Source organism: Magnolia sinica, chromosome 2, assembly GCF_029962835.1.
Source record: "Magnolia sinica isolate HGM2019 chromosome 2, MsV1, whole genome shotgun sequence".
Lineage (NCBI taxonomy): Eukaryota > Viridiplantae > Streptophyta > Magnoliopsida > Magnoliales > Magnoliaceae > Magnolia > Magnolia sinica.
In genome coordinates, this window is record NC_080574.1 from 133,989,118 (window position 1) to 134,003,926 (window position 14,809).

The following is a 14,809-nucleotide window of genomic DNA, read 5'->3' on the forward strand; positions in this document are numbered from 1 at the left end:
TGAGTGAGGGCTTCTGTTACACTGTTTTCTGCTAAATGGCACCTGCCTTGGACTCTAGCATGATATGTTCCCCAAATGCTGCACAAGATGGGACTTCCATTATAATCAAAAGATGTATGCTTGTGGTCGGATGAAGTTGGCCATCCTACCTTGGAGCATCTTTTTTATTGATTGAACTTTTTATTCCTTACAATTGAAGCTTGGTTTATAGGTTTTTTAGAGAGCATGATGTTGATTATTGGGGAAGGTACTCTTGAGTGTGAAAGCATGCTAATGTTAAGAATAGGGCATTTGCATTCCTTCTCAAAGGGACCACAACAAATCACGCTCATGAATGCTCCATTAGAGTGGCAGGCTGAAAAACACCCATCAGTGTCAAGCTCCCATAGCAGTCTGTTGACACCAGATTGATGAATATAAACCTCCTCAAGTGTTGCCAACAACTGAGACAACATTGTAATCTCCTTTTTCTGAGATTTTGCCTAGATGTTGGCCCCTGTACATCTACTACCAAATCGCTGATACAAATTGTTTACTGCTGGCCTCCTATTAACTGCCATAGCATACCTCCTCTCAAATTTCCTGCACAGTGGAAGCTCACAACACCACTGATCTTCCCAGAATAAAATCCTGCTGCCCAAACCTGGACTGCTTGTTTAGATAAAAGATTGTTGCTTGACCATCTGAATAGTTGGGGTATCTGGTTGCCCAACATATGTGTCATGTTTTGTATCTCAGAGGAATTGGTGCATCACCTACTGCTGCATTGATCTTTTTCTCAGTCGATGTGGTTTGCAAATTCACTATTGAGTGGGTGATACAGGATCAGTCACAGCACTATTCAAGTTTTGGTGGAGCCAATTTATCAGTTCCTCTGGTCTATGGCTGTTTAAGCTACTCTTTGGTGTCCGTGGCTACAAAGGAATTGCAGGATCATTGTGGAGAAATCTAGATCAGCAAATTCAGTCGCTGGGAAGATATTTGGTATGGTGGTAAGGGAAAAGGCTGATAGAAGAATGGAACACATTCGAAGAATATGTTTTGGACCGATTGGGAAGACATTTTATTGTTTGGCTGGAAGTGAAGGTGGAAGAGAGATGGAGAAGTCTCCTTGCTGGATCTGTAAACTGAATTTTGATAGGTGCTTTCAGGGGAATCCTGACCCTTCTGGGATTGAAGATATCATTTGTAATGATCATCGTTTCCTGGTGATTGAATTCTCCGGGCTGCTGTGAGTGCAATATTCTCATTTTGCAGAAGTTACAGCCCGCAGCTCCTTGCCAAAGGATGCGTTTCTTTGATGATAATTGAGGTAGATTTGATAAACGCTATCAAGTGGGCCGCGTCTAGTCATTGCAAGTTGAGGATGACCAATTTGATTGAGGAGGTGGACTTATGCCTATCGATGGAGTTGTCTTTCTCTCATGTGCTTCAGGAGTGAATTTGGAGGCGGAATGACTTGCTAAAGTGGGCCTAGTTAAGGAGTCTCTCCTCATATCTGATAGGAGATAAATGCTGTTTTGTTTGTATGATCTCAGCCTATTGAGTGAGATGTAGTTTCTTTTGTTGTGCTTTTTGGTCCTAGTCTGGTCAGTCTTGGGTTTCCATTGGGTCTAACTAACGTCCTTGGTTGTTTTGAAATCATGCTCCCATGTGTATCACAGGGAGATTAATAGGTGCATGGGTTGATACTCAGCCAATGCATGGAATGATTCTTATGAAACTCTCTGGCGCAAATTTCCTACAATCGTTGTTGTTGGTAACCATGCAACAAAAAGCTCTATGGTGGCCACTTTAATGTGTTTATGAAATCCAATTTCCTACAATCATTGTAGGTAACCTTGCAACAAAAAGCTTAATGGTCTCCACCTTAATGTGTTTGTAAAATCCAGTTCGTCTATCATTGTGCCAGCTTATGTTAGCATGTCAGCCAAAAGATCAGGTCGATCCACACGATAGGGAGGAGTAGGAATGGGGATGCCTACCGTCAAACTATTCTTGGGGCTCACCATTGGATGACGCTGATATTTGGTATCTCCCTTCATCGTGGTGGGACTCACCTTATGAATGGGTTGTATGGCATATAAACATCATGGCAGGCCCCATGAAGGTTCAATGGTGGGTGTCCCTGTCCACACTTTTTCATGTGATGTGACCCACTTGAGATATGGATCAGCCTGATTTTTGGCCTCAAGTCCTGTCATAAACACTGGATGTCACACACTCATGTCAAGGTGGGTCCTACAGTTTTTTTTTTTTTTTTTGTTGCATGGTTAAAAGATGCATCGATTCATTCAATCCTAAGTCGAGTTGGCCCAGACGAGTTGGGCTGACTTGCCCTGTATATCTTAATTTAGGGTTCTGATTGTTTCAATTTTTATGAAAAAGATATCTGCCGTTAATGATGAGACCAACATTTTGGATGGATTGGATTGCATGCATAAAAATTTAAGATGCTACATAACTACGTATGCTATTGCTAGTTGCATCTAATAACTAGAAAGCATTGACAAACGCAAGATTGGAATCCTTGCACCAACAAAATCCTTGGACCAGAATCCTCTACAAACTGTTTTACGCACGGCATAAAACATCCTCACTCAGTGGGTCCACATTGCTATGTGATACCCTCTCCATCCATCTGGTGTGGTCATTAATGTTGCGGCATAGGGCAAAATATCAGCCGGATAAAAAACTTAGTTGGGCACACCAGAAGGAGCAATGGGATGTCATGTCAACCATAGTCTTGTATGTGGGACCCCCATGGGGTGTGTATTTTCATCAAACTTGATCATTAGGTGTGACTCACAGGTATGAAGGTAACATATAAAAATCAGCATAATCCAAATGCTAGGTGGGCCACACCGCATGATCATAACAAGTCATTTGGTAGCCCTGTTTTGGATGTATTTAGGGTAAATGGATTCCACATGGTTTTTTTTTTTTTTGTGGTTAGTGCCGAGATATTTGGAGGTAAATGGAATTGAAGTTATTTGAAATGCACAATTTTGGTGTGTTATGAAATCTCACATTTTTGCTATGATTTAGGTATAATTGGGGTTAAATGCTATTTTATCCCCCCTTTTAAAGGCAAGAGAGTCACAAGTTTAACAAAGGCGTCACTAGGCTACTATTTTCTATACACATGGCACACTGATGATACCCCAAAACAATCCAATTATTGGTTGCAACACTAAAATCACATAAGGAGAATAATCAGAATTGCACAAACCTTGGCCATCTAAATGGACGGTTAAAAAATGTTGGTGAGTCGCTTGGTTGTGATCCTTACGCTTGTGGCCCACCCGAGGCTCAAAATTTCATCATTTTTGGCCAAAATATTTCAATGGGTTTATAGCAATCATTGTGTTAAATATCACATATGCACACTAATTTGGGATATTAAAGTTGATTTAGTTAATTAAATTCAGGTTCTTCCGACTATAGTAAAGAATTCCAATGCATTCCAATTACAGACATCCAAACACAATTATTGGATTCTAGTGTGTTCCAATTAGTTTCAAGTTGCCAAACACAATTGAGGATTTAGAATCACCTTGATTCCAGTGTAATTGTGATTTGGATTCCAATGCATTCCAAATACAAGCTCCTAAATGAGCTGTAAAAGGGTTTTAGGCATGATTTCACATTGTTCCTGTTGGTGTGGCCCAACCAATTTTCTCATCAGGCTGAATTTTTATTTTTATTTTTATTTTTTTTAAATTTTTTTTATCATATACATATAATGAGGATAATAGTTTTCACTTGATGGACATAGTGGATTTCACATATACAACATGGTGAGCCCCATAAGCTTGGTGTTTTAGGTGCTGCTTAAACTGGTGTTGTAGATGAGGCTCTTGCTAGGGTACGGTGGCTGGTTTCAACCCCCAGGTTGCACCCTTGGAATGATATGAACCATTCATGTTACCAATAACATCATAAAGAAGCTATATTCTTATAGTCAAGCTTCATTGATGATCCTAACCTTTGAGTCTCGGATTTGAATGTGGGCTGTTAAATATTCATCTTCTTGCACAATCATCCATTCAACATATGCTTCTTACCATGGTTTGGGTAGCATAGAATCCAGAACATGAACAGTTTAGATCATCATTTAAAATACTATTCGGGGCGAAATCCAGCCATTGTACATACTGTGGTACGTGGCCGTTGTATCTTGTCAACCCTGTGAATGATTCTCCATATGTGGAGACTATTCCTAACGCAAGGGGTGTTCTAGCAGTAAGGTGGGAGAGAGGGTTCCCGAAGTGGGGAGAGTTCTACTAGTAAGGGGGAGAGAGAGAGGGTCTATGACCAGTTGGGTCGGATCGAATTGGCCAGACTCAGCTGCATCATCCATGCCTCACCCAAGTCATCTGAGTCGGCCTGAGTCATCCTCTAGGAATACGACTCATGGTGTCAACTTGATGAGGACATCACGTCACATACATGGTACACCCTTAAGTATGTATCAGAGGAGGAGGCGGGCGGCACCGATTTCCCTGTGGCTAGGCGAGTACCCATGATCGTGCTGAAGACCTCATGTGCATGTGCGAGTATCTAGAAGACTCCACACTGGGAAGATGCACATGGGCTGCTTTATGGAGTGATCCAGACCGTTAGATCGGAGGGACGCGACGATCAGGCCATTGGATCGCATAGATTATATGATTGGACCTTTGATCGTTGATCGTCCACATCAATTTTAGACTTTATCATCTTTTATGATTCAGTGTTTTATTATTTTATATTTGGATACATTATGAGTGTTTTGGTTGATTTTAATCAGACTAGGGATATTTTCGTTAAGATTCACAAGACGGGGATTATTGTAAATTTTGAAACTTCTTGAATTTATAAAAAGAGGAGGGGCGTGTGACCTCTCTCCCATTGGATTTTGTGATTAAAAAAAAGAGAAGCTCGTGCTTTCTTCTTCCATCTTCCTGTGATTTGAAGGTACTTCTACACTATTTGGAAGGAAGATTGGTGCGAGGCTAATCTTCATCAACAGAGGTGCGATGTTACCATCTATCCCAACACCATCTTCTCTTTTCTTTCCTATCCAAGTATTTTCTTCAGGTTATTCATTCTTCCCATCCCAGATCTTTTTCTTCTCCCAAACCCAACTTTCCCATACCCATTCACAATCCAAATCCTAACCAACCTAAACCTATTATCCCACGCTACACGTGTGATCGTACGGCCACACGTATGAATCCCACCTGCCCCTTTTGGTTTCCCACCATTATTATATCAAAACCCATTTCTTCTATCCTCGAAACCCCAACCCTAAACATAAAATTCATAATTTTTCTACTTTCCCAAATTACCCAAATCCTAATTTTCACCCTAGGTTGTATTAGGTTTCCTATTTTGAAATAGACTATACCCCATGCTAATTGGATGTCCCTATATCCATTAGATCATAGTTTCTTTTTATTTAATGATCTTGTGTTATGATGTTGGTAGCTTAGGCTAGGATTATGCATGATGCTCGTTTGATTTTCATGATATTTATGATGATTATAGCGATATTTGTTTTTTTTTTTTTTTGGTTAAATATCTTAATTCGGCTACTTATCTCACAAGTTAATTGGTTCATGCATCGGTCTTGCATCACAAACTCGGTCAGTTGGCTTGCATCACAACCTCGGTCAGTTGGCCCCAAAAATGAGTCGACATTTTCAAGTTGCATCTAACTCACATACCTTTCACCTTGTAAACAGCTGGCACTCCTCTCCTTAAGGTTTGCTCAGTATACACGCATGTGTTACCCTGGCAGTATGCACACAATCACATGGTACAATATGTAAAACATGTGCAAGATACAAACTTTCCAACAGGTGGCCACATTATTTAGATATTTGGCTTCAAATTCAGGCTGTTTCAATCCGCAGTTTAGTACAATGTACAAAACAATGGCTAGAAGTGTTTGTTTGAACTGTCTATTTGTTTTGTACATTGTGGTCCATTTGAGAGGTGAAATGGTCTGATCTTTCAAGGCAGGAGAATATCCATCTAGATGGAAAGTTTGGATATCAAACACATGTTCTATTAGTATGTGTGCTTGGATGTGTGTGATTGGGATTCACGTGTGTGGGCTTAGCAAAATCCTTTCCCAATTCAACATGGCTTCTGCCATTAATCATGTTAGTGAGCTTAGCAAAATCCTCTCCTAATTCAAGCACTTATAATACATCTACTTGTAAAAAGGTTCCACCCATTAGTTCCTAATATGTCTCCTCATAAAAAGGCTAAAACCATTAATTCCTGATACATCTGAACTCTACACCCACAAATATTATCAATGCTTTTAATATTGTATTATTGATCAGTTACTATTGAGTACCTGTCGGGTACCCGATAACCGATCCAATCAGACCTGGTTTCCAAATGGGTTTATGGCAATGGACCCAGGCCTGTTGAAATGGCTCACATCCCTTGGGTACCCACAGGTCTGGGCACCTGTTTGACAGCCTTGCAACATTGATTCTTTGTTGTGCATGAGATGTTTTATTGTGGTCACATTTGAAGTGTTTTGCTATTTATTTTCTGGCAGAAGTCAGATGCTTTGTCAGGCCTAAGATCACCTGCAGATGGTTCAAGGGATGAACATATCCTGGGGCATTACAAAGCACAACCACCAGTTTCTGCTGTAGGGAATGAAGAAGAAAGGGTCAGATGGGTGGACCACAATTCCTCTCTGGATCCTGGAGGTACACTAGTTATCCACCAAAACATACTGCCAAAAATCGAGGATCTGGTTTTACAAAATCATGTGGAAAGCCAGCACTACTCTGAGAGCAGCAAGGTAAATGGAACTGTGAAGGGACTTCCTGGTGGACAGGCAGGTGTTGATAATGCTGGGCTCTCTCAGTTCTCACCATCTTCAAGATCCTTTTCTCCGAGCAGGTATTTTACATGGTTCTTTCACTCTGCTGAGGCAATTCAACTTGGTTGAGTTTCCAGTAGAACCAGTTTAGTTTATCCAATTTAAATGGGAAAATAAAAGGTTTATTACATTATATTGGAACTACAGTATTACTTTTGCATAACTATCTTTCTACTTTTGCTATGTTCATATGTTAATTCATGGATTATATATAATGTTTAAAATACTGTTTAAATGCCTAGTCGAGTCTTCAAGTCAATCGGACCAAGTCTTCAAGTTGACCCAACTTGGCTAGACATCAACTTTGAGTTGTTTTTTCATAGTTATTCAACTAGAGTCTGGAAGTGATATATTTAAATTGTTGATAAGACATTCCGTGACTATCTAACATGAGGAAGCCGTTATTAACTTCTGATGTTGTTGGTATAGGTACCAGAAGGAAGGAGAATATGATCCTAAGTTTGGCTCATCAGGTCATGGGCTGATGCAAGCGTCTGAAGTAAATAATTCAAGCAATATTTTGAAGCAGGTATTTTCTTACCGTGTTTTTGGTATAGGTACTAACAGGAATGGTGATGCGCTTCTATTCAATTGCTTGCTGTGTGTTGTACCAAATGCTTCCTTTAATGCAGGATCTTGTACTTAAAGTCAGAGAACATGAAGAGGAGATTGTGCTGCTTCGGAAACATCTTGCTGACTATTCTATGAAGGCAGGGAAATCATATCTGAACTTGATTTTCTGCCTGAATGGATATGCATCATTTCCTTGATCTGCTGCTCTCTTTATTTATTTATTTATTTATAATTAGACATTAATTGAATGCCTGCATTCTGATTACTAATAGGAAGCACAAATACGCAACGAGAAATACATTTTGGAAAAACGCATTGCTCATATGCGCATGGTAAGTGAAATTTCTATTCTGTGCCTTTTATCTTTCTTGGCTAATTAATGAGATTGTTGAATTGAATGCTTGCAATTAGGTATTTGATCAGCAGCAGCAAGACCTTGTTGAGGCCACATCAAAAGCTCTCTCATATCGACAAGAGATAATCGAGGAAAACATACGTCTTACATATGCATTGCAAGTACTATTTCTTTCTGATCATTATATTGGGCTCTTTTCGCCCTTTATATGCAACTGTTTCTTTTATAAAAATTATCTTGTCTCCAATCTCCCATTCTTACTCATGATTATAATCTTGTTGAAGTTGATGCCAAATCTTTCAAGATAACTCTTCCTCTTATTTAATTTTATGTTTTTAACTTGTTATATATATGCGCACACACAAACATGCACACACACCCAACCACAGGTCCATGCACTCATGCAGGATCACATGCATACACACATGCAAGCACACCCACACCTACATGCACACATAGACGCGTGTGTGCATGCACAGACACACATGGATGCATGCACAGACAGATGCGTGCGTGTGTGAGGTCTCAAGTCCAACCAGTTGGTTAGACCATAAGTTCCCATCCAACTGGTTGGATCTTAACTTAGCCTCCACCTAGTAGATATCTTCCAACCTGTCATGTGTGTGCAACAGTGTGTGTTGTTTCCTCATGCATGCAACAGTGCACGCATGTCAAGTCCAATCGGTAACTGGTTGGACCATAAGTTACCCATCCACATAGAGGATATGTTAAAAACTGTCAAGTGCTTGTGGCATCAAATCTGTCCAATAGGTTTGCCTCACCATGAGGACCATCTTGTGAAAATCAACTTGATCATTATGTGGACAACACTTGTATTTTGTCAATGGCTATACATTGTTTTCTATGTTGTGGCCCACCTGATGAGTGGATTGGGCTGATTTTGATCCAAGGCAATCCCCATGGTGGGGACAACAAGTTAGACAGGTTGAATGTCACACTCGGATGACAGATTGGAAATTATTTGTTGGGTGGATGGTAACTTATGCTCTGACTGGTTGGACCTAAGACATTCTGTGTGTGACTGTGTGTATGTATTTGTCACATCCAACCCTCCAAGTAGTTTGCTGACTAATCCAAAAATCAGCCTGATTCACTTATTAGGTGGGTCATGATATAGAAAAACAATGGGCAACCACTGATGTAATTAAAATAGCCAGTAGGGCTCACTTGATTGGTGGGTTAGGCTGATTTTTGCACAATGTGATCATCATGGTGGGGGCAACCAACCATTTTGGACATGTTGGATGTTGTGCTCACATGAAAGCAGTTGGGCAGTAGGTTAGTGGACCAACTGGTTGGACATGAGCATGTTTGTGTGTCTATGTGCGTGCTTGGGTTGGGGTTACAATACAGAAAACAATTGCTAGTTTTCGATATAATTAAAAGGAAAAAAAAGGACTGTGATCCACTTGATAGATTAGGTTATTTTTTGCTCCAGGTGATCCTCATGGTGAAGCCAATCTTTTGGACAGGTTTGATGTTGTACACACTTGACCTGGTGGAAATTATCTGTTGGTTGGACTGTAGATTAGCGATCCGACTGGTTCAACAATAGATTAGGATTTGAAAATTTCCAAATGAGATTCCTAGTGGTTCATGAGGGATTGCTCATAGAATTCAACCTAGGTGGACAAAGTGGACATGTGCCTTTGGAGTTGTATGTGATCGTCTCATGCCAATCAAATTGAAAGGGAAATTTTGTAGGATATAATGCAAACCTCAGAGAGGATGTAATCATGCGAAGGATCAAAGATATAGAAACAAGATTATTTAAGAAAAAATAAAGACGTTTGATTCAAATCATCATAATAAAGAAACAATAAAAAAAGTTCTCCAAGGAAAAAAACATCCTCCAAAGTAAAGAAACAATAAAGAAGTGTGATTCAAATCATCATAATAATGCATGACACCTCCATAACATAGCTTGATATAGACTTAAATCAAGTAGAGAAGCCCTAATAACATAAAAGGAACAAAATGCCCTCGAATCCCATCACTACTCTATGGGCCTTATAAATGGGCTATAATTCACTCAAATGTAGTTAGAATTGCAGATGTTTGCTCGTTTGAAAGCTAACTCAATGGGCTATTAAAATGGACCAATTTTGTATCATTTGGACATCATACGATACCCAAAAGTCACCCACAAAAAAGTGACGAAAATACAAGAAGGGAACATTATTAAATACTCAATCAAACTCTGATAATGAACTAAAACATATAAATCTTAGGACTTATTTGGCATGTCTACTCTAATTCAATAAGAGCTTTTTCAATAGGAGCTACTCCAATAAGCTCCTTTTGTTCTAGCTCTTGTTTTAAATAAACTCGTTTGGTAAAATCACTTTTTGAAGTTAAAAAAAAGCTCTTATTTGAAATAAGCACGTTTGGTAAAACCTTCAAACAAGAGCTTTTTTATAAGGGGTTGTTGACGTCATTTTTAAAAATTACAACAACTCTATTATAAGAGCAATCCAAATGGTTGTTTTGGTGGATCTCACCATAGATGAACCACGCTCAAATGACAAAAGAATGGATGACTACAATCTTCATATTTTAAGACGTTTGGGCTATCCATTATGTGGTACATTAGATGTGGATCAACCATCATATGGAGCCCACCTTTGATGTAGACTGTCCATTGTGTGAGCCAAACCTTCAAAGTGGGCCGTCCATCATGCAATGCCCGTCGTGGATGTGGACCATTCATCATTAGGGGCCCACCTTGATGTAGGTCATCCATCATGTGGGGCCCACCATCAATGCTAATTATCCTTTATGTAGGGCTCCTCAATGTCCACGACCCATCACCCATCACGTGGAGTATACATTTGATGCATCAATAGTGTGGGCTCTACTTTTGAAATGGATTGTCCATCATGTGGGCCCCAATTTTGATATCCACGGGCGCACCTTCGATGTGGATCATCCATTATGTGGCCGACTTTGGATGTGGGTCATCCATCATGCGAGACCTTAGATGTGGACCGCCCATTAGGTGGGGTTCACTTGATGTAGACCGTCCATTATGAGGCGCCACACTTTAAATGTGGGCCATCCATCATGTGAAGCCCACTCCTTCCATTATGTGGGCCCACCTTGATGTGGACCATTCATTGTGTGGGCCCACCTTCAATGTCAATCGACCATCATGTGGGCCCACCTTCAATGACCATCATCCATCATGTGGGTCTCACCTTTGATGTGGACCGCCCATCAAATGGGACCCACTTGACATGCATGTTCCGTCATGTTGGGCCACACTTTGATGTGGGCCATCTATCATGTGGGGCCCACCTTTGATGTGAACTGTTCATTATGTGGGCCCACCTTGATGTGGGGCCCCACGTTCAATATGAGTTATTCATCATGAGGGGCCCACCTTTGATGTACACCATCCATCATGTGGGTCCCACCTTTGTTGTGGACCATCTATCATGTGGGGCCCACGTGATGTGGATAGTCCATCACGTGGGACCCACCTTTGATGTCCACCTTTGCTGAGGACTGTCCATCATTTGGGGCCCAACCTTCAATATTGGTCATTCATCATGTGGGCCCACCTTTAATGTCAACCTTCCATCATGTGGTCCCACATTCAATGTCCACCATCCATCATGTGGGTCCCACCTTTGATGTGGGCCATCCATTAGGTAGGGCTTGCTTGATGTGGATTGTGCATCATGTGGGCCCACACTTTGATGTGATCGTGCATTATGCGGGCTCACCTTTGATGTGGACCATTTATCATGTGAGGCCTACTTTCAATATGGGTCATTCATCATGTGGGCCTACCTCAAAGAATATGTAAAGAGAAGAGGAGGATAAGATGGGAGTTACTCGGAAAGTTTAAGGACAAAGTTGTCAAAAAATTAGTCCAAAATGTCGACCTGCTTAAGCCAAATATGCTCCGTTTCAAAAAGTAACCCCTCCCCAACTTATATAATCAGAACTTATTAGGTACTTTCTAAACAAATAAGCACTCTTATTAGACTTCTACCAAATAGTCTAAAAGCTTAATTTTTTAGAAATAAACTAATAAGCTCTTATTTGTAGAGATGCCAAACACCTCTTTAGAAATATAATGACCATCCATTGATCCTCTCAGCCCCATAATGTAATCTAACTGTTGATCTCATCAAATTGAGTAGTAGACCTCGGATCTAGACTGGATTATCAATCGAGACAGTTCGGAAGGTTGGATTTTTAAAATCTTGATCAATCAGCGTTTGTGGCCATTTGGTTGCATCAGGATAACTATAATACCAGCCATGCTTTATGGGGCATACTGTTGGGCAATTAGGAAAACATGCAAATAGGATGTGTGGCTGAAATGAGGATGTTTAGATGGATGAGTGGCTAGAAGAGGAAGGATAGAATTAAAAATGAAAGCATACGAGAGAACTTAGAAGTAACACCATTCGGTAATAAGATGAGGGAAAGTGGACTTAGATGGTTTGGCCCATAGTTCAAAAACTTGCTGACTAGACTCGAAACTCGGCCAAGTCTTCTTGACTTGGCGTGATTTCGAGCCGAGTCTTTGGGAAACTTGGATTGGGCTTGACTCGGGCTGGACTCAAGACTTAGCGTAACTCAAATTGAATCACTTGCATACAATTGAGGATAGCATTAAAAATGAATACATTCGAGGGAACTTAGGATTAACACCAATTGGTAATAAGATGAAGGGAAGTAGACTTGGATGGTTTAGGTCATAGTTCTAAAACTCGCCAACTCGACTCGAAACTTGGCTAAGTGAACTTGACTCGTTGTGATTTTGAGCCTAGTCTCTGGGAAACTTGGATTGGGCTTGACTTGGCCTAGGCTTAGGCTCAATGTGACTCGAACCGAATCACTCGCCTAATAATAATGTTGGGAAGGGGAGATTTGAATCCCCAACCCCATCTAAATGAAGCAATGACCTTAACCATTGTAGCATTAGTAATGTTATTACTTTTGAGTTATATTTAAACCTTCAAATGCATTTTAAAGGTACATTTTTGTTGTTTTGTTGGCTTCTTTTCATGTAGCCAAATCAAGTATTCCAAATTTCTTAGATGTCGCACTTGTGTTATTGTGGAAACTATCTGCATAGCATTTATTAGATTGACTTGTCTAGAATATTTATTAGACTTGTACGAGTTCAATGGACATTTCATTTGCATCGAATTCCTAGTTATGAGCATCCCTTGTGAATTGGTTTAAGTTGGATTGCTTGATCTTCATTGTCTTGTAAAAGTAAAACTGACAACTTTGGCTCTTATGCTTGAAATAAGTTGCTCAATATGGTACTTGCTATGGAGCAAATTTTTGGTGCCTCGAGTTAATATTTAATTGAAGCTATATTAAATTAGTTTTACCAAAGAGTTTGAAACACTTCCTGAGATCTTCTGTTGGGTTTTTTCAGGCTGCACAGCAAGAAAGATCCACATTTGTATCATCATTACTGCCTCTTCTGGTAGAGTACAGTCTGCAGCCACCTGTACACGATGCTCAGTCCATTGTTAGCGATCTTAAGGTTTGTATGGAGCAATTACTATAGACTGCTTTTCATACAAGTAATCTCAAGGTGGTGGCAGTCTTCCTTATTTTCTTTTATATTAGTTAACATAATTTGACCCAAAAACGATCAAGTCTTTGTAGTTAGAAGTATGTGATTATTTATGCCCAGTGCGTATTCTCTCTTACTGTGCTTCCTTTTTGCAGGTTTTATTTAAGCATCTGCAGGAGAAGCTCATCATTACTGAGGTGCACTATGTAGATTTTAAGTCCTTAAAAAATTATATCACTATGTGTTACTGATAAACTTTCTAATTTTTATCTGTGTATGGCTGGTGGCATCTTTTATTTTACTAAGTTGAATTAAGGGTCATTTTTCTTTATCATTGTTGTTTTTGTTCCATTGTCGTTATCATCTTGCACATCAAATAGTTGGCATCCTTTTACAGACTTTTAATATGGCCTTGTATTTACATTCAATGTTACAGGCAAAGTTAAAGGAGTCTCAGTACCAGTTAGCCCAATGCCGTTCAGATGTAATGAACAACTCTAGTTTTGCACCCCAGTCTCCATCTCATTCCTTTGGTGCCGCACTGAATACTTCAGTATGATCACGTGTCTTTTGTCTTTTTTTTCCCCCCTTATTGGAAGATAGTTTCCTTAAATTTCTGTGTTCATCTTTCAGAACAAAAGTCTCGAAATCGTGCCTCAGCCAACATATGCCCACACATATACGCCAATTTCGTCTCCTTTGAATGCCCAGACAACAAAAGCTGATTGGGAAGCATTAGGATACCATAATCATCACATTGGTGGTGTTGCTACTAAAAATCTGGACCATGAGAACTTGGGAAGGTCTTCTCCTTCTGCAAGCAGGTGAGATTTGTCAAATTGAGGGGAGAATGCTCTCAGGGAAAAGTCAGTGTGAAGCCATTTTTCTTTGTTGATGGTTTCTGTTTTCTTTGCCATTATTTTGAGCATTTATATTGTATTGCCAGCAATCCTGCGGTGCAAGACAGACCAGCTGGCCCAGCTCGGCATGTGCTAACTCAGGGTGATTCTCATGATGTCACACGTTTCGGTGAAGCTAACTTCAACAAACATCCATCCTTCAATGACCTTGTGAGTAGCAATGAGATGGATGATTCAGATGGAGTTGGGCTCCAGAATGGGAGAGAACCCTCAGTCCATTGGGGTCCTGGCAGCTCTCCTTATTTGGCACCTGCACATGACGATCCGAATTCCTCGTTTTCTCCATATTTGCCTCCAGTACTAGAGGAACCTAGTTCCTCATTTTCTGAAGGTATTAGATTAACTGAACCCTTCAATTTTCATTTTTTTAAAGCTGGAACTTTGATAAGCCTACACGCATCTTTACACGTGGCCACTACCTACTTGGCACACTTGTGATGCATTTGACCCTTGCATCACGTGGGTCCCACCGTGTAGATGGCTTGATCCAAAAG

At 40.2% G+C, this 14,809-nt stretch overlaps 1 protein-coding gene across 6 annotated transcripts in view; it reads left to right on the forward strand.

Annotated features, from left to right (window-relative positions):
- Nucleotides 1-14,809, forward strand: part of LOC131237736 (uncharacterized) — a 67,542-nt gene that overhangs the window by 23,963 nt on the left and 28,770 nt on the right. For all 6 annotated transcript variants that reach the window (XR_009167384.1, XR_009167385.1, XM_058235683.1 and 3 more), the window contains 10 exons: nucleotides 6,563-6,915; nucleotides 7,325-7,424; nucleotides 7,528-7,605; nucleotides 7,741-7,800; nucleotides 7,880-7,984; nucleotides 13,252-13,362; nucleotides 13,551-13,592; nucleotides 13,832-13,948; nucleotides 14,029-14,219; nucleotides 14,342-14,646. Coding sequence is in view for 4 of the 6 variants with exons in the window: in XM_058235683.1 (XP_058091666.1) it covers nucleotides 6,563-6,915; nucleotides 7,325-7,424; nucleotides 7,528-7,605; nucleotides 7,741-7,800; nucleotides 7,880-7,984; nucleotides 13,252-13,362; nucleotides 13,551-13,592; nucleotides 13,832-13,948; nucleotides 14,029-14,219; nucleotides 14,342-14,646 (1,462 nt within the window). In the remaining 2 variants the exon portion in view is untranslated. The remainder of the gene's footprint in view (nucleotides 1-6,562; nucleotides 6,916-7,324; nucleotides 7,425-7,527; nucleotides 7,606-7,740; nucleotides 7,801-7,879; nucleotides 7,985-13,251; nucleotides 13,363-13,550; nucleotides 13,593-13,831; nucleotides 13,949-14,028; nucleotides 14,220-14,341; nucleotides 14,647-14,809) is intronic.